General features: G+C 39.4%; 1 protein-coding gene across 1 annotated transcript; it reads right to left on the reverse strand.

The window, feature by feature from the left end:
- Positions 1-2,385: 2,385 nt before the first annotated feature.
- Positions 2,386-14,358, reverse strand: Znf322 (zinc finger protein 322). Its single transcript, XM_021626523.2, has 3 exons — positions 14,104-14,358; positions 13,113-13,199; positions 2,386-4,834 (listed from the first exon to the last, which is right to left on the reverse strand). The coding sequence occupies exon 3, from the start codon at positions 4,454-4,456 to the stop codon at positions 3,476-3,478; it is 981 nt and encodes a 326-aa protein (XP_021482198.1). The 5' UTR covers positions 4,457-4,834; positions 13,113-13,199; positions 14,104-14,358; the 3' UTR covers positions 2,386-3,475.
- Positions 14,359-18,229: the final 3,871 nt, after the last annotated feature.

Below are 18,229 nucleotides of genomic sequence, written 5' to 3' on the forward strand. Positions count from 1 at the left end.
TGAACTCACAGGTACCTGTCCACCTTCCAAGTACTGGTATTGCCACTGGCAGTGAGTGCCACTGGCAGTTCTGAGATTCATAAAAGAAAAATCAGAGAGCAAGAATCGTGAAATACTTGTAAGTCTTCCTACCTGACAAGGATGTAAATAAAATTATAGGCGAGATGCAGAAATACATTTTGTTAAGTTTGATAGGTTAAGAAAAATTAAAAGAAATGAGGATGGGAAAGGGAAATGCCCATTCATAAGCTTTTCCTAGGAAATCAGTAGAGTAAGTTTATGATTTATTTTCATATATAGACAAAAACCAAATGAAAAATCCCAAATTTTCTGGATGAGCATTACTACAGCTCCATCTGAAAGTGTGGGCCCAAACTTTAAAATTAAGCTTACACACTGCATCATCAAGTACAATGCCCCAATGTAAATGTAGGGGACATGTTAATTTCTCATAGCATTCAGTGAAGACAACAATAGTTTTTTAGAACAAATGTTTATTGAAGAATTAAAGGTAAACAAAAACATGAAGCATAGAGGAGTACATGGACGGAATATAATTTATCTTATTTGGTCTGAAATCTTGAAAAAGTTACTCTAACTACTTACCTGAGGTAGATTTGGGTTGGCACTGCTTCAAGGGAACCTCCATCCATCCCAAAAGTTACCTTCTAGCTTTGGTTACAGGCTCCCATGTGATCCTCTCCAACCTCAGGTTATGCTAAATAATACCAACACCTTCTCACCACAGTTAAAAGGCCTCAGGCCTGTTTTACATCCTCACAGTTCTGTTTGAGGAATGGTCCACTGTTAATTTAATTAGAAACTATAGACAATTACAAGTGAGACAGGCTGAAGAAAGGGTAAGTCACCAAACTACTAATATTTTAAACTTTCTCTCTTTCTCCATGGTCTTTCTCTCTACTGACTAATAAGCAGCCACAGTGACTTTTTTTTTTTACTGTCATTGCCATACACCCAGTATTATGTTACATTTCATAATTATCAAACTTCTGCCAGTTGATAGGCATGATTGCATGATTTTTCCCAAAGAGAAAAAAACATATTTTGTGTTTATCACAATAGGAAATTTTTTTCACAGTACTAAAGTTAGTTGTAAAAAATTACTGAATGTGTCAGATCAAAAACACTGACACAGAGCCAAGCAGTGGGGGTGCATGCCTTTAATCCCTGCACTAGGGAATCAGAGTCAGGACAATCTTCAAGTTTGATGCCAGCCTGGTCTAGAGCTAGTTCCAGGACAGCCAGGGCTACACAGCAAAACACACACACACACACACACACACAAACCAAACAAACAACTGATACAACCTATTTTCTAAAAGGAACTGGAACCAGATTCCTTACTGAGCTAAATTCATTGGCTTTAAGATTATGATTATCAAACAACAATCACATTGAGAGCTTACAGCCACATGTAAGGTAGAATCAGACCAATTTCATGACTCCAAACACTAATAACCCCTAGAGTACTGGTGTTCACCAAATTAATTACAACAAAACCAGAGGACTGTAATTAGCAATAAAAAAATTAGTCTCAATTATGCAGGAACTTAAAATATTTGTATTAAAAATATTTTAAGCCAAAAAAAGAAAAACAATGAGAAGTGACCATTAGATGGTCACTTAGAAGCTTGGGTCATGAGCTAGCCAAAGAATGTTAAAGACAATCAATTAGCCTACTGTACCGACACAATGTTTATCCTTAAAACTTTAGGTAAATCTGCCAACCACTTCTCTAACATTTAGAATCCTGCATTTCAAACCAAGAATATACCTTATATTGTGTTGACTGCAATCCTTTCCCTGGGATTAAACTGTATTTTTCTTTCCTTGACAGAACTGAAATAAATGAAAAGGAACTGTGTCATTATGAAGCTTATTTGCTGCAAGCATCAGGATAATAGAATTTAAAAATATATATATTAGATTTGGAGTCAGGACCCTCAAAAATCAGTGTCCTGTTGTTCCTCTATTAAGAATGCTTCACTGTGTCTCTCTTCTGCTTTCTCTGCCTTACAACTTGCTCCAATTCCTTCTGCTGCACAGTGGCTGATATGGTATCTACCACTCAAAGAGATGAGGCAAGTCACAAAAACCTGGATACTATGACACCATTATAACCAGTATCCTAGAATTTGTTATTTTGATTTGAAACAAACATGGATCTATAAATGTGAAATTTCAAAAACCAGTGATGACTCAAAAAGATACTTCAGGGTCAACTTTGGACAACTTAGGACAATTTTGAGGGCAGCTCTTACTAAGTAAACAGCTGAGTATTCTGCTTTCTTCTGAGGTTGATCATGCAAACAGGAAACTACTGAGATTTTTAACCCAAACTTAAATACTCCCTAGGTTCTTAGCAACCATTCCCATTCTAGCCAAGAGATTCTTAAAAAAATCAAACAAGAAAATGGAAATCAAAATTCAAAGCACTCCTTTCTTCCAACAATAACCCATATCCTACCTTATACACAAGATTACAGTCGTTTCCTTTATTGGCCTTATGTTTTAGAAGTAAAACTAGAGCAATCATTAAGTGGTTCAGACAAAAGAAAAGAATCTTTACCTGAGTTACCCTCCAGATCCATGCTGACTTGCCCCAGCTCCTCCAAAACAAGCTTCTAGGTCACTAAGACAGTATTTCTATACAACTCTATTTAGTTTTTTTACAATGTGGTTCAACTATGAGACAGCTCTTCTTATACACAGTGTTATGTACAGATTTTCACCCACAGCTATAACTCTCACTGGAGCAACTTTCCTCAATAGAACTGGTTCTCTGGGGTCCAACTAGGTAAGAGCTGCTAGCTTCTCAGATACAAAGCATTTATGGGTTTTCACTGAAGTGAGTTCCCTGATATGCCCCAAGAGCTGAAAATTAATAAGATTTTCTCATTTAGACAGTTATCATTCCTCTGATTTTTGTTTAGGAGGATGCAAACCCAAGTAAGACTCTCCAACAAGTGTTTTTGCCACACTCAAGACAAATATCCATTTACACCACTATGGCTTCTCTGAGGGTTAAGAAAGTCAGAATTCTAGAAGCTTTTTCCTGTCATTTCTGGGGCTTCTCCCCAGGGTCAATTTTCTGATATCCAGTAAGGTGTTCATACTGTTTGGAGTACTGCTGACACAAAGCATTTAAACAGTTGTTCTCTGGTGTGATTCTCTTGTAAAGATGAGGGCTTAACACTGCTGGAGAGCTCTCATACTGCACATGTAAGGCTTCCTACCTGTATGACTCTTCTTTTGAGGAAGATTTTCTAAAACCCAGAGCATTTGTTTAGCTCTTCACAAGTGTGGCTAATAAAGGTGTCCTAAGATGGTAGACTCTCTCTCTGGTCCCCAATGACACCTGAGATCTGACAGAAATCTGAAATTCACCTAGAAGTCTTTCTCTTAATGAATTCTGATGTATACGTACATTTTTAAAAGGTTATGTGACTTCTTGTCAAGATATCCGTGAGGTTTCTGATGCATGAGAGCTGAGATCAAGACCTTTTTCACTTACATTACAGATGTACTCTTCATCAATGCGCATTGTTTGACGTTGAAGAAGGGCTGAGCTATGATGAAAGCTTTTATCACAAACACTGTATTTATAATGTAGCTCTTCTGTTTGAGTCCTCATTTTCTGCTGGGCAATGAAGTCCATACCTAAGAGGAAGCCACTCTCACACATAGACCACTGATGTGGTTTTTCTTCCATGTGAATTCTCTGACGTACAATGAGGTCTGAGCTACAGTTGAAACTTTTCTCATATTCAAGGCATTTGAAAGTATGAGTGTGAGTTGCCTGATGCCTAATTAGGTTGGCACTCCGAGTAAAACTTCTCATACACTCCAAGCATTTATACGGTTTCTCACCTGTATGGACTCTCTGGTGTACAATAAGGTCAGATTTCTGCCCAAAGCACTTCTCACAGGCACCACACTTATACGGCTTCTCCCCGGTATGAACTCTTTTATGGACAATGAAGGCGGAACGGTGCCGATAACTCTTCTCACATTTGTTGCATTTGTAGGGCCTCTCACCAGTATGAGTCCTTTGATGGCTAATAAGATCTGATTTTCCACTAAAAGCTTTTTCACATTCCAGACACTTAAACGGTTTCTCACCTGTGTGAGTTCTTCGGTGCCTTATGAGATTTGTGCTTCGACTGAAGCATTTATCACACTCATTACACAGATAAGGTTTCTCACCTGTATGGCTTCGCTGATGGACAAGCAGATCAGAGCTCTGACCAAAATTCTTGCCACAGATGTCACAGGTATAGAACTTTTTACCTGCATGTGTTCTCTGGTGTCCTGAAAGGGCTAAATGGTGCCAAAAGCTCTTCTCACATTTGCTACACTTATAAGGTTTCTCATAATTATGGATCCTCTGGTGTGAAATAAGATCTGAACTTTGGATGAAGGTTTTTTCACACATATCACATCTATACGGTTTCTTCCAGTATATGATCTCTCAGTTTTCACAAAAGCTTTGTTTACATTCAAGGCACTGATATATTTGATTATCTATTTGAGTAATCTCATGTACATGAATATAAATCTTTCTCCCCTGCTGAGGGCATACATGGTATATTTTTATTTTTTTGAGTTCTCTGGTTACATTTCTCTTCTGAAGTGTACATTTTCTATGTTTTCCTCCTAAGTGGTTTTCCATTGGTCTTCTTGACCCGTTTTCATAGTCATTTCATTGGCAACTTCAAAAACATATTTGTTTCAAACCTTTCCTTCATCAGCAGTTTGCATTTAGAATTTTCCAGCATTATTTATATTAATTTCTTACTTGGCACCTCAGAACCTATAAGACAAAGTAGAAATATTATTTATATTTCTGTCACTAAAAAGTCTCAAGGCCAAACTCACTGCAGGAAAGACTGATAGAAACTCTTAATTGGGGCTGGAGAAATGGCTAAGCGGATTAAGGTGTTTGCTGCCAAACCTGATGACCTGAATTCTACCCCTACAACCTATCTACGTGGTAGAAGTTGATAACTGACTGTCCTCCAGTATCCACACTGGTGCTACGTGGCTCCCACCCACCAACCCCTTACACACACTGAATAAATGCAAAGAAAGTGAAGGAAGGGAGGGAGAGAGAGACATGGAAAAGAGAGGGGAGGAAAGAAAGGGTCAGGTCGAATTTAGGTTGTCAGTCTTCCATAGCAAGCATTTTTACCCACTGAATCATTTCACCAGCCCTCATCTATTTTTTTTAATAATTTTGTGACTAAAACAAAGTTTGTTATTTGACATTTTCATAGCATACTTCTGGCAATCAAAATTTAAAAATTTTTTGGATTAGGGAATATGCAATTTGTGGTTTTCTTCTCTGCTATTGCAAACCTGAGAGACAATACACACAATAAAATACCAATAGGAGTTCATTATCTTATCAACCTGGGTAATTTGAAAACCAGGGCACTGGGCCAGCAAGATGGCTCAGTGAAAAGCCAGGAGGCCTAATGATTCCCTGGACTTACATGGTGAAAGGAGAAAATTGATTCCCATAGGTTTCCTTCTGACCTCCACATGTGCACACATTTACACACATAAATAAATAAACAAACAATAAAATTTGGGCCCTTCTTTTGCCTTCCTTTAGCTGTGAAGTCAGTACAGGTTTAATAAGCAGTACACATGAAGAGCTTAAGTTAGCTTGGATGACTCCATTTTGAGATAAGAAGCCATCTGTGCACACCTGTTACCAGGGGCTGAACTCAGGTACCAGGAAGACTCACAGAATGTGTACTTGGCAGAAAACAGAGTTAACTCTCCTAGCAACAGCTTCCAGGAAATATCACAGACTAAACGCTTGGTAGAAAATAGAGATAATTCCTCTGGCAACAACCAATCAGAATCGGGTGGGAAAATTCTCCCCAACATTCCAGAAGCAGTTCAGAAGAATAGCCATTGTAAGTTAAGCTTCAGCAAAAGGGTCACCTCGCCCCTATGACTTTTACCCAATCCTGTAACGCCAAGGCATGAAACCCCCCCCCAGCTTGTGGTTCTTCCCTTTAAAAACCCCGTTCACCCAGGCCTCAGGGTCCCCCTTCTCTACTGCTGCGTCAGGGAGACTTGGGTCCCATGTTAGAACACGTACACATTAAACCCTCATGTATTTACAGCAGAGTCGATTCCTGATAATTTTTTGGGGTCTCAAGAACTGGGCATAACACACATTTAGGAAGTAAACAAACCAAAGATGAGCATCTTCTCAGTCCTTCACACTATCATGTATAATCTTTTCACACAGCAACACTGTTATCTAGAACAAGATTAAAGTACAGCCATCAGTGCACACCCACACAGACCTTCCCTGTGCTCCTGCCAGCACCTAGCAAACCTCGTGCATGCTAAAGCACAGCTTGCTTCCTTCTCTCACAGAGGATGACAACCTGCTGCTGCTCAATCAATAATCTATGTAAGATTCCACCTGCTTTCTTCACAACTACATTCTGATAACAGTTCTGCTGCCACTCTCCTGCATTATCAATCAACTTATTACATTCTACAGGACCTTTCTAGTTAGTAAACAGGCTATCCTTTCTCTTCTTTAAAAAAATTTTTAATTTTTTAAAAAATAAAATTAAAAACCAAACAAACAATGCAACCAACAAGCAAATTCTCTCAAACATCCCAGCCTCAAACTAATTTTCCCATTCTGTTCTCCTTTATATTAGAACTTAATAAAAACAAATAAACAACAAAAATCTGTTAACTGTCTCCACCTCTTGTCTTCTAGGGTTTCTGGAACATATTCCAATTAGACATGCACCCCTAACTTGTACCCGCATTCCTTTAGAAACCTGCAAACATCAAGGGAACCTGACTCCTTGCTCCCAGCTTGAGCCAATTCTTTGCTTTTCCCCTAATCTGGTCTTTGTCATGGTTCAAGCAAGCAGGAACTATTTCCATTTCAAGGTCTTTATGTCCTTCATCACCCTCTCCCTCCCTTGCTTAAGGACTTTTCTTCTAAATGTCTTCAAAGTTTCTCTCTCTATTTAAATCTTTGCTCAATTGTTAGATATTCTCAGTGGGGCCTTTTCTGACCACCTTATTCACCATTCCAACTCACAAACACCCTTTCCATCCTTTCTATTTCATTTTTCTCCACTGAATGTGGGCCCTAATAGACAAGAATCACCACACACACTTCCATTACTATTATTCAGTTTGTTCACTGTTGTTTAACACCTAGGACAATGCCTGGTACATATGAAGTTCCCAAACTTACAACATATCTTCTTATTTGGCATCTAGAGACTTCTGTATAAACTAAGAATCATTTGTTGCTCACTATACATCTACTTTTCTAGGCAGAGTATTCACAATGTATCAAAAAGGCCAAGTATCCAAGGAACAGATATTGGACTGGAGCCTACATATAAATTTGTAAATGAAAATATCAAAACTCACTGAAAATGGCATGCTAGAGAATGTAAAAGCTCACCGAATAAAATGGAACACAACTCAGAGAAAACAGCTCAAAAGGATCTCAAAGGCATACTAGGCACCTCCTGCTAAAGCGACAATAGATGACTTATTTCATCAATCTACTACCTCCAGTTTTCTAATTTTCTTTTTTCCTTTTGGCTTTTTTCATGACAGGGTTTCTCTGTTTAACCTTGGCTGTCTTGGACTCACTTTGCAAACCAGACTGGCCTCAAACTCAAAACAATTCAACTGACTCTACCTCCCATGGCGCTGGGACTAAAGGCATGCATGCACCATCATGCCTGCCTTCGTTCTCATTTTCATTCAACACCTTTTATTATTTCCTTATGAAAGGCACAGACATTACTCTTGCTTATCGCAGTGAGTGATAAATTTAACCAAAAGAAGAAGTACCAATAAACAGATACCAGTGTTCCAAAAGTCACTTGGAAAAGCTTTAAAATTTAGCTTTGGAGGATATGAGAATTGAATGCAAAGCATACAGATGTGTAGAAAATGTAGCTCCGTGCTGCAAATAGACAAAGTAAGACAATAATGTGCTTGTAAGGCTACCAAGTATAAGAAAAGGCCAACAGTCTTTTGAGAAATGTAAGCTACATTACATGTAAATATAAGCAGTCACAGTTGTGCTAAATAGTGACTGTGTCCAATATTTTCAACATTCTGCACAGCAGTAGCCATCATTCAGATGTCTCTTGGCATCACAGAGAAACTCCTCACATCCTAAGCCCCTTTTCTCTGTTCATGTGATAGTATCCTAGGAAGTATGAATACACTCATCAAGTAACTCCTTGTTAAACAGTAAAATATCCACCCTTATCACATAAGCGGATACTGCTCTATGCATTTCTTACCAAATGGTGAATGAGTTCACTTTGTTGATTCATGCATGGTGAGTATCAGAGTGCTAAGGACTGCCTGTGGAAGGAATCCATATCAAACACTGATTTGCTTATCTATTCACCAGAGGCCTTTTAGGAAACAGTTATCAGAAAAATTGCTAACAACATCTTGAGCAAAGAGCATTCTTTGTCCTTGTCAAAATCAACCCTCAAACCCTAAATATGAGGCTAAGTTTACAGAAATGAGCCCCTGGAATCTAATTGCCTTCTAGTCAAAGGAAGTAAAAAATGGCCTTCTTTACACTGACAGAAAGCTCTGAATTCATCCAAAAATTTCAAGGGTCGCTTTTGCACTCTGTTGTTTTATACCTCACAATTAAGGTGCCAAAATTTTGTTGGCATCATTTGAAAATTCATAAATCCACATCCAACAACTTTTCATTAATTTCTGCTGCTAGCAATCTGGTTCAAACTACTCTGTCTTCTTAGCTGATTCTTATCTGTTATAAGCCTAACTATGTGCCATTCCTAATCTCTACCAACTCAGAATGTGATATATTTATTTGGTCATATGATCTTTAAAGAATGACTAACGCTTCTAAGAATGACTAAATGAGGTCATCTGGATGGCCCTGATTCAACTGGACTAACGTTCTAACAAGAGATTAGGGTTCCCGGAGTTGGCAAAGCAGCATACCAGAAAGTGAAGACTATGTGAGGACACGGTGAGAAAGCAGCTATTGTAAGCCACGACAACCTCCAGACAAACTCTGATATTGGATTTCTAGTCTTCAGAGTGTACAGGAAAAAAGTTGGTTGTCTGAAGCACTCAGAGTACGGTATTTTTTCTTTTTCTTTTCTTTTTTTTTTTTAAATAGCAATTCTAAACAAGCTAATCCTTGTATTGCTACCCTATCTACACTTTCTACCCTGCAGCAGAATAATCCCATGTAAACAGAAAGCTAAATTACATACTTCTGCTCTTTTCAATAGTTTTTGGGGTTTTTGTTTCTCCACCATACTCAAATCTTCACTGTCTCTCTTAACTTCTTCCTGACTCTTCTTACAGGGTCCAGCCACAATGGCTTCCCAAGCTGTTTCTCTTCTAGACACACTCTACTCAGGATTTTTGCATTTTCTTTCTTCCGTCCTTGGCTTTCTTTCTCCAGGTATGTGCATAGCTCTCTTAATAGCCCAATAACTATTTTTTCATATATCACCCCTTAATGAGACTGTTTCTGACCACTCTAATTTGTAAATTAACTCCAATGCCAATGTTACCTATCATCTTTTCCTGTTTTATCCTTCTCTACAGCACTTATCACATCATAAAACACTTCGTAATTCACTTATTAACTTACTGTGCACTGCTAAAAATATAGTAAAAAAGTTTAGTGTTCTTTCCTAGTAGAGTAGTACTATGTACATATGGTGTTTAAAAAGCACTTGCTGTCATAAGTGAATTTTCAAAGAAATTCTGCTTTCTTGGGCTCGAGATGGCTCAGCAGTTAAGAACGCTGGCAGCTCTTCCCAAGTACCCAAGTTTGATTCCCAGCACCCACTTGACAGCTCACAGCCTTTTCTCACTCCAATTCCAGGGGATCCAACACTCTCTTCTGGCTCCCACGGGCACCAGTCCTACATGGTGCATAGACCTACATGCAAGCAAAACACTAATACACATAGTAAAATAAAAATTAAAAAATTATATTTTCCCCATACCCTGATAAACAAGAAGGTCTAAGACACCACAAAAGATGGAAGAAACTCTGATGTGGTGCAATCTGAAAAAGAGATGATTTATTTTATAAGACAAAAACAAACAAACAAAACAAAATTAGCTTACCTGTAATCTAGACAGATGAAAAGCATCATTTACTTTCTGGTCTTGAGAAAATCAAAATTAAAAAACAGCTTTCCATAAAATATAAGTACAAAATAAATTTTATACTAGATCATCTATATATAAAACACTTAATATTGATTAAACATTTCCCTTAATAAGAGGAAATGATGGCTGAAGAAATAACTTAGCAGTTAAGGGACTCTTTTAAAATGTTTTTAATTGGGATGGGTGTTTGTGTTACAGCCCTTGCTGACTCGGAAATATCTCTGTAGAGCAGACTGGCCTCAAACTCAGAGATGCACCTGCCTGTGTCTCCCCAGTGCTAGGATTAAAAGTGGTACATGCCACCACTTCCTAGCATCCAATTGTAAAAAATTTAAAGTACAAATAAATGCTATATTTTATGTAAGAAAGTAGAAATTTTTAAAAACTGTATTTAAAACTACATTTTAAAAATATTTTTAAAACTGTACTTATTTATTTGGTCAAAAATAAATTAGCACTGGCCTCTACCTCTACCAAGGAGGCAAGAGAGCTGTAAAATGACACAAAAGCAAATGACAGCTGAGTGTGGTGGCCCACAACTATAATTTCAGTACTTGAAGATAAGGAGGAAAACTGCCACAAGTTTGAGGCCAGCCTTTGTTATAAAATACCAAGCTGCCTGACCTACAAAGTAAGGCCGTTTCAAAACAAACCAAAAGACAATTTGTTCCAAACAAATAACAAGATCACCCAAAAGAAGGAAATAATAACTCTGATATAGAATGAGACCATGTAAATTCAAACTAAAGGCAGTATTAATAATAAACAATTAGTATTTTATTTTATTTGAGAAACAGGCTCATTATGTAGCTCAGGCAGGAATTGAACTCTAATCTGCTTGCCTCAGATCCCAGAGTACTGAGATCACAGGCACACACAACCTCCCAAACTGTATACAATACATGAACCCTAGTTAGGGGGCTTTTCCTCATAGTACATACTGGTTGTTGTGTGTATCAGAGTTGGATAATGGAACATATATTCCCCACAGTTACAGAAGGAAGTTACAAATAGAAAAGAATGAACGCTGTACTGCAGTTAGCTGGAATTAAGACGGCAGTACCAAAATTAGGTCACAGTTTGTACTATATAGAGGAAAACAGACGTGTGTACACATGAAAATGTGTTTTTATCCTAATAGTGTCAGCAGTCAGCTCAGAGAAATGCAATCAGAGTAATGTCCACTACTGAACACTGAGACTCTGGGCTCTAGATACCATTCATCACTGAAAGGAATCAGGAGACATGACAGATAACATGGTTTGCAAAGCAGTCTAGAATAAATCTTTGTTAAACTAAACTGTAGACTGCTCAAACAAAAACACTGTATGTTGTTTTTTATTGTCTTGAGACGGGGATTGAACCCAAGGCCTGCACACACTTCACACTCTATCACTGAGCTACATATCCTATCCTTTTTACATTTTAAGAAAGGTTCTCCCTAGGTTGCCTAGCTAGCTTTGTAGCTTACAATTCCCCTGCTTTAACTCTTTAACTGAATTTGCTGAGAGCTTGGGAAATGGATCAGATTATTTCATTAAACTACCAGTGCAAAGCATCACAATTTCCCTCAATAGTCAAGAAAGTGTGGTGCACAGGAATAAACAAAAACCAATTTAAAACCAGGAAACGATTTTCTTAGGCAACAAAATGTTTGGCTATCAAACTTCAAAACAGACCATGACAATTCCCAAGTTTAAAATACTGTTTCTTACCACATTTAGAATAAAATCCAAGGTTTTTTACTGCCCTTCATAATATGGAATTTCTGCCATTTTCATCCTCACAGGCACCTCATAAAGTTTAGATTCTTCTGCCTACACCCTGTTCCTCCATGTAGCTTTCTCCATTGCTTGATTCAAGTAGAAGATGGAAATTTAATACCTCAAAAAGCACCACACCTTGACTACCTTACCTAAAAGACTTCATGTCCCTTCCTATCACCTTCTGTCTCAACATCACTATCCAACTTTAAGATAAGTATTTTATGTATGTTCCTGTGCTTGTCTCTCTTACTATAACATAACATCTACTATGGTTAGGACATTGTGTTTTGGTTACTGCAGTATCTGTAACATTTAAAATATATGTTAAACAATTTTTTTAAAAAGTAAACAAGTACCAGAATATAAAATGAGTATCATTATCCTTGGGTCTCCAACAAAACAAGCTAAGTTTCCATCTGCCAAACACAACCACATCCTCCAAATCTTAGCTCCAGGCTGGTGTCTCTAAAATGCTTTTCTTAACCCTCCTAGGAAGAGAGGACTTATCTCTTCAGGATCAGGATCAGATTGCATTTCATAAGCAAAGAACAGACAAAGTTCAAACAAACAGGCTGAGCAACACAACTTCAGAACTCAGGAATCTTTTCAATTAAAGTATGTATGGGATGATCAAACAGTAAATATTTAAGTATCAGCTGAAAAACCATACTTGCTATATAGCCTTAGATTAGGGATCACCTCTCTTAGTTTTCATTGATTATATGGATTATGGACACCTAATTCTCCCAAGAACACTTTAAAATCTGATATTAACACAAACGTCTGCATTTTACTATAGAACACCTGTTGCTTATGGCCGTTGTCTAACTACCCAAGAACTCACAGGTAGGTAACAGAGACAGGGTTTAAAGATCCATCCTACAGCCTGCCTGAGTGGTGGACACAGTGCCTTCTTTGTATGGCAAACCAAAAGAGGGGCAAATCTACTGTGAATATTCATGTCTGCTGGAAAAGTAGAAAGTGTACTTAATTGTTATGAAAGGGCCACGATGTTAGCACCAAAAAGACCATCTTCCTTTTCCCAAGTATGTTTTACATCTCTCTTGTCCCATCACTACTCCAAAATTCACTTTTGTATAGAAACAGACACATGACACTTACCGTAACAATAACTCAACGACTTTTTCTTTTGGCTCCACAAGGTCTCTCTAATCCAGAGCTATTCATTATATTCAACTCTTCCCTCTGCTAGAGGAAAAAGCAACAATGTTGAACATGGTTTCAAGCTTACAATTTTTTTTTTTTTTTACAGCAAGCTATTTAAATATTGTCCCATATTTAATGTTGTCACGGAGCTGGGACCGGTGGTGCACACCTGTAATCCTAGCATTCAGGGAGGCAGATGAAGTCGAATCTCTGTGAGTTCGAGGCCAGCCTGGTCTACAAAGTGAGTCCAGGGCAGCCAAAACTACACAGAGAAACCCTGTTTTGTCCCATGCACTCTGCAATCCAAACATGATCCTTCAGCCAAATTTTGCTTCTTCGCATGTTTGCTTATACCATTACTCTTTCAAGAAGTTCCTTTCTGACCTGCTCTACACAAAACAAGAATTCTTCTAGCTGAGAGATTTTTAACTTCCCAACAAAGCCCTGCGCCTTGTCTTTCTCCTGCTCCTTGTTTTGGTATCAATTTTGGTGTTAAGACAGGAAGAGTCTCATGTGGCTGAGGCTGGCCTTGAGTTCCCTAGCCTCCACCTCCCAGACGCTCAGGTGACCGATGGGCGTATTTATTATTTCAACTTCTAAGATCAAGGATTAATTTTTCGCGCACTAAAATCTGCAGAATTACGATACACGAATGTAATGTTACATAGAACGAGAGCCCCTAAAAATAAACGACCATGGAACGCTTTACGCAAACTGATTCTGCAGTCAGATTCCGCGGCAGCTTTAGGCCTTAAGGCTGGGGAAGGGTCCACCCAAGGACCGTGGTTCTCCGCACATTCAGGAAGGCTACAGACTGCCTTCGAGCCCGGCTCCACACTACCTCCAGGACAGTCCTACGGATTCTTCTCCCAACTTTTCGTTGATGGTGAACTCAGTGGCTCAGCTCCAGCACCACCACTACCGCTGCCAAAGGCCGCTCGCTTACCCGGCCGCCCGGTGTGGCACTTCCGGTGATGGGACCCTCGAGCAGGGGCTTCCGGGACCACGCACTCCGCGGCGGCGGGTTCCGTCCCAGCGTCTGTTAGGGAGGGAGGGTGGAGCCGAGAGGCTGAAAGCCATTCACAGGGTACCAAATAGGCAAGCGGGTCCACCCGCGCCACGACGCCGAAGCAGAGAGCCCTCACCCGCAGGGAAACAGCGGCGTACCCCCGCCCCCAGGCACGTGCCCACTCCTCACAGGGCTTCCGGGCTCTGGGCCAATAGGCACCGAGCCTCCGGAAACGGGCGGAGCCTGAGCGCGCCTGCGCCCTGTCGCTTTCCGGCCCTCAAATCCAGCTTTTAACCCCTGGAATGTGAGACCCAGGAGGGGGCCTGCTCTGTAGTCCCTGACTGACGGAAAACATGCCCCAACCAGGGTGCAGCTAGTCCACTGCAGCTCTGGACTTCTGTTTTCTTTTCCCCACCGCTTTCAAACCTGAAGCCAGGAATGACATCCCAAGGATAGATGCTGCTTCCCAGATTTAAACACCCTGAAGAGCGGGAGAAGTGTAAGGTTCAAAGCTGTCTTACCTGAGCTGCTAAAATATCTAACCAGTACACTGTGGCTGATGCTGCCTGTCATCCAAGAGGCCAGTGAGCAAACAGGAATTGAATCTTGTGTGTGTGTCTGTGTGTTTGAGAGTTTAAGAGCTGGTGATTTAAGAAGGTGGCAAATTGATTTGTATTCATCTTCAGCCAACAGGTTATAGAAGGACGACAGCTTACTTGAAAAGGGATTATTGGAATAAACCGGGTGACTAGTTTTTCTAGAGCCCTCTTGGGAAGATCCCATGTGTAATGTGTTGGGTTTATTAATTTTTCTTTCAGTCCTCCTGACTCAAGAACTGTTCGACTCTGCCAGCAGGCTCCAGAAAATTAAGTATACAGGTTTTTTGTTTTGTTTTGTTTTGTTTTCTTCCCCCAGCACTATCTGTAGTCAAAATCATTTACTTACTTTATCTATTGGCCTGGGCTGTCCTTCAACCCAATCCTGCTGCCTCCACCAGTGCTGAAATTACCAGCCTTTAATTCCAGGAGTCAGGAAGCAAAGGCAGGGGATCTCTGTGACTACAAGGCCAGCTTTCTCTACATAGCAAGCTGTAGGCTAGCCAGGACTACATAGTGAAGCCCCGTCTCAGACAGACAGACATACACAGACACACTTCCTTTGAATCATAAACTCATCTCCAAAACCATTCTGTGGTTACTATTGAGGTTAGTCTCCGCCTATGCTATTAACTACGGCTTGCACAGAGAAAACACATCCTTCATGAATTCTAGTGGGTGGTTTTTGCTGTGATCCTATGTTTCACCATAGTTTTTTACCTAACTCATAGCAAAGTGTGGTATAAGTGCAAAAAAAAAAAAAAAAAAAAAAAACAACCAAAAAAAAGTCTAAAAATGTGCCTTTGAGGTATTTGAGGAGTTGTGCATATCTGAATGGAAGATGGCCCAACTGTAGCATAATAAACTCAATACCATGTGACCTAGAGCTAGGCTTTGAAGTTGCCAAATTAGCACAGAGAAAATTAGAACTAATGTATCATGAAGTGGGTCTGATATGGAGACTAAACCAGTAAGCATTTAAAAGGCTCCCAAAGGAAAAAAATACACACTCGCATGCATTATATAAAAGCATATTGTATGCATTATAGGAAAATAGACAAAATCACCTGTCAGAGCACAACTACTGATTGATTACTGCCCTTTTTCAAAAGGCATTCTTATCTTCACCTCTATTCCTTATACAGCATGTCCATAGGCTCCCACCAAAGAAATGGGAACACATTTTTCATTACAGATTAGAGGTGGATGATTTTTGTGTATTTTTTTTTCTTGTTTGGTAAAAGGCAAAGGTCTTATAGAGCAGGTGATGTGTACAAGCAGGATATACAGAAACAGCAAGCTCACTATCAGGGTATAAAAAGGCTGTGTGTGCACGTGAATATGTGTGCTTTGTGTCCCTATAGGAAATAATATAGGAGGAGATAATATTGGTTTAGTTTTGTTGGACTGCTGTTGCTTCATATACACCTAAGGGTATATAGGTCTAGCAACTACACTTTAAAAAAAAAATAAAAGACTTTTGGAAGATTTTTTTGAATGGTCATAAAGGAAGAGGCTGTCATCAGTTAAGCAGTAAACAAAAGCTAAGTGTAGAACGTAAAATTATCTCACTAGCTAAACTCTGCCTTTTTTAGAAGTTCCGGCCACATCTGATTAGGAGGATGTCAGCATTTCTAATGGACTCGCCCTCAATGGAGTGTAATCTTTACTTTAGGAAAAAATATGGAACATAAAAAGTATAGACTAAGAATTATTTTGAAACTCATTGGACATGGATAATATCCTTAGTAAGAAATAAGAATCTCAAGAACTCAGCCAAAAAGAAAGAAAGAAAGAAAAGTATTCAGCCAAAAAAAATGTTTGTGATGAGGCTCAGTGGTAGAGTGCTAGCCCACAGTGCTTGAGACTGTGGGTTTGATCCTCAGTACCAAAAATTAAAGAAAACAAATTTATTTTTCCCTTTTTAAAATTTTTAATTATGTGTACATGTGTATGCATGTCTACATGGGGTTCGTGCAGACGAAGCTAGGCATGGTGGGATGGGAGGCAGAGGGAAGCGGATGCCTATGAGTTTGAGGCCACAAAGAGAGTTTACAAAGAGTTTCTGGACAGTCCAGGCTGTTAACACAGAGAAACCCTGTCTTAAGAAACCAAAAATAAATAAATAATAAATAAATAAGATAGAACTCAGAAAAGAACACCAGATCCTAGGGAGATGGAGTTACAGATGAGTTACCTGACGTAGGTGCTTGGAACAGCACTGGAGTCCTTTGCAAAAGCAGCAAGCACTGTTAACTGCTGAGCCATCACTTCAGTCCCAATTATTGCATTTTCTCCAGCTCAAAGAAAGGTTTATTCCTAGCTACAAATCTTCCAAATAAATCAAAACACTTAAGTTTTCTCATAATAATGTAGAGTTGAATTGTTTTGTAAAGCGTGAACAGTACATAGTTAAGTCAGCAATATCAAGTCATGTTGTCTTGTCTTGTTGTATGTTTAGAGGTCTCGCCCCACCAGAGAACCATAGCCCCAAGATAATTCTTACAGCACCTGTATCAGTTATTTTCCTGACACTGTAGTAAAACACCATGACCAAGGTAACTCACAGGAGAAAGAGTTTATCTTGGCTTATCATTCTAGAGAGTTAGAGTCCATAATGACAGGGACAGCATGGCTGCAGGCGAAGAGACGGCACCAGGCATCACATCCTCAAGTGTTTTTCTAGTCAAAAGCCCTATCGTTTTGCACATTCATCGATTCTTCACAGCAGCCTCTCTCTGATAGCATCTTCTATATTAGCTACTTTTCTTTTGGTGTGATAAAGCACCGACCAGAGGCAACTTTGAAAAAGGATTTTAGCTTGCAGTTCCTGAAGAGTAAGAGTCTGTGACGGCAGAGAGGAGGGATAGCAACAAGCTTAAGTATGGCCGCAAGAACAGACCACTTGAGGTCCACATCTTGAACTACGAACCTGAGACGGAGAGAACACGCAGGAAGTAGATGGTGTTTTTTAACCTCAAAGTCCAGTTTCAGTGATATACTTCCTGCATCAGACTGAACCTCCTAATCCTCCCAACAGTGCCACCAACTGGAGACCGAGTGGAATTCTGGAGCCTGGGGGAGACAGTTCTCATTCAAACAGTGCCCTTTTGTAACATGTTTCCTGAATTTTCAGGCACCAAAACTGTACCTTTAAGAAAGAATATCTGAGTGGTGAGCTGGCTCAGTAGGTAAAGGCTACTTACTGACAACCCAGATGACCTAGGTTTGATCCCCTAAATCCACAGATGGAAGGAGTGAACTGACTCTCCAAAGTTGTCCTCTGTCCTCCACAAGAACACATAAGATAAATAAATGTAGGAGTGAAAATCAAAGGGTATGTCTTGGTTTCTTTATTATGCTTTTAAATTAAAATCTACTGCAAATGTTACTCAGAGTATCACAGAAATGTAAAAATGCAGGTAATATAAAAATAAATGAAACAAGCCAAAATGCACAGACCTGCA

The sequence above is a fragment of the Meriones unguiculatus genome, chromosome 19 (genome assembly GCF_030254825.1).
Source record: "Meriones unguiculatus strain TT.TT164.6M chromosome 19, Bangor_MerUng_6.1, whole genome shotgun sequence".
Taxonomy (NCBI): Eukaryota; Metazoa; Chordata; class Mammalia; order Rodentia; family Muridae; genus Meriones; species Meriones unguiculatus.

What these genes read in the sequence shown, in the direction of transcription:
- Znf322 (XM_021626523.2), bottom strand. Translation starts at nt 4,456, where the DNA reads ATGTGTGAAAAAACCTTCATCCAAAGTTCAGATCTTATTTCACACCAG.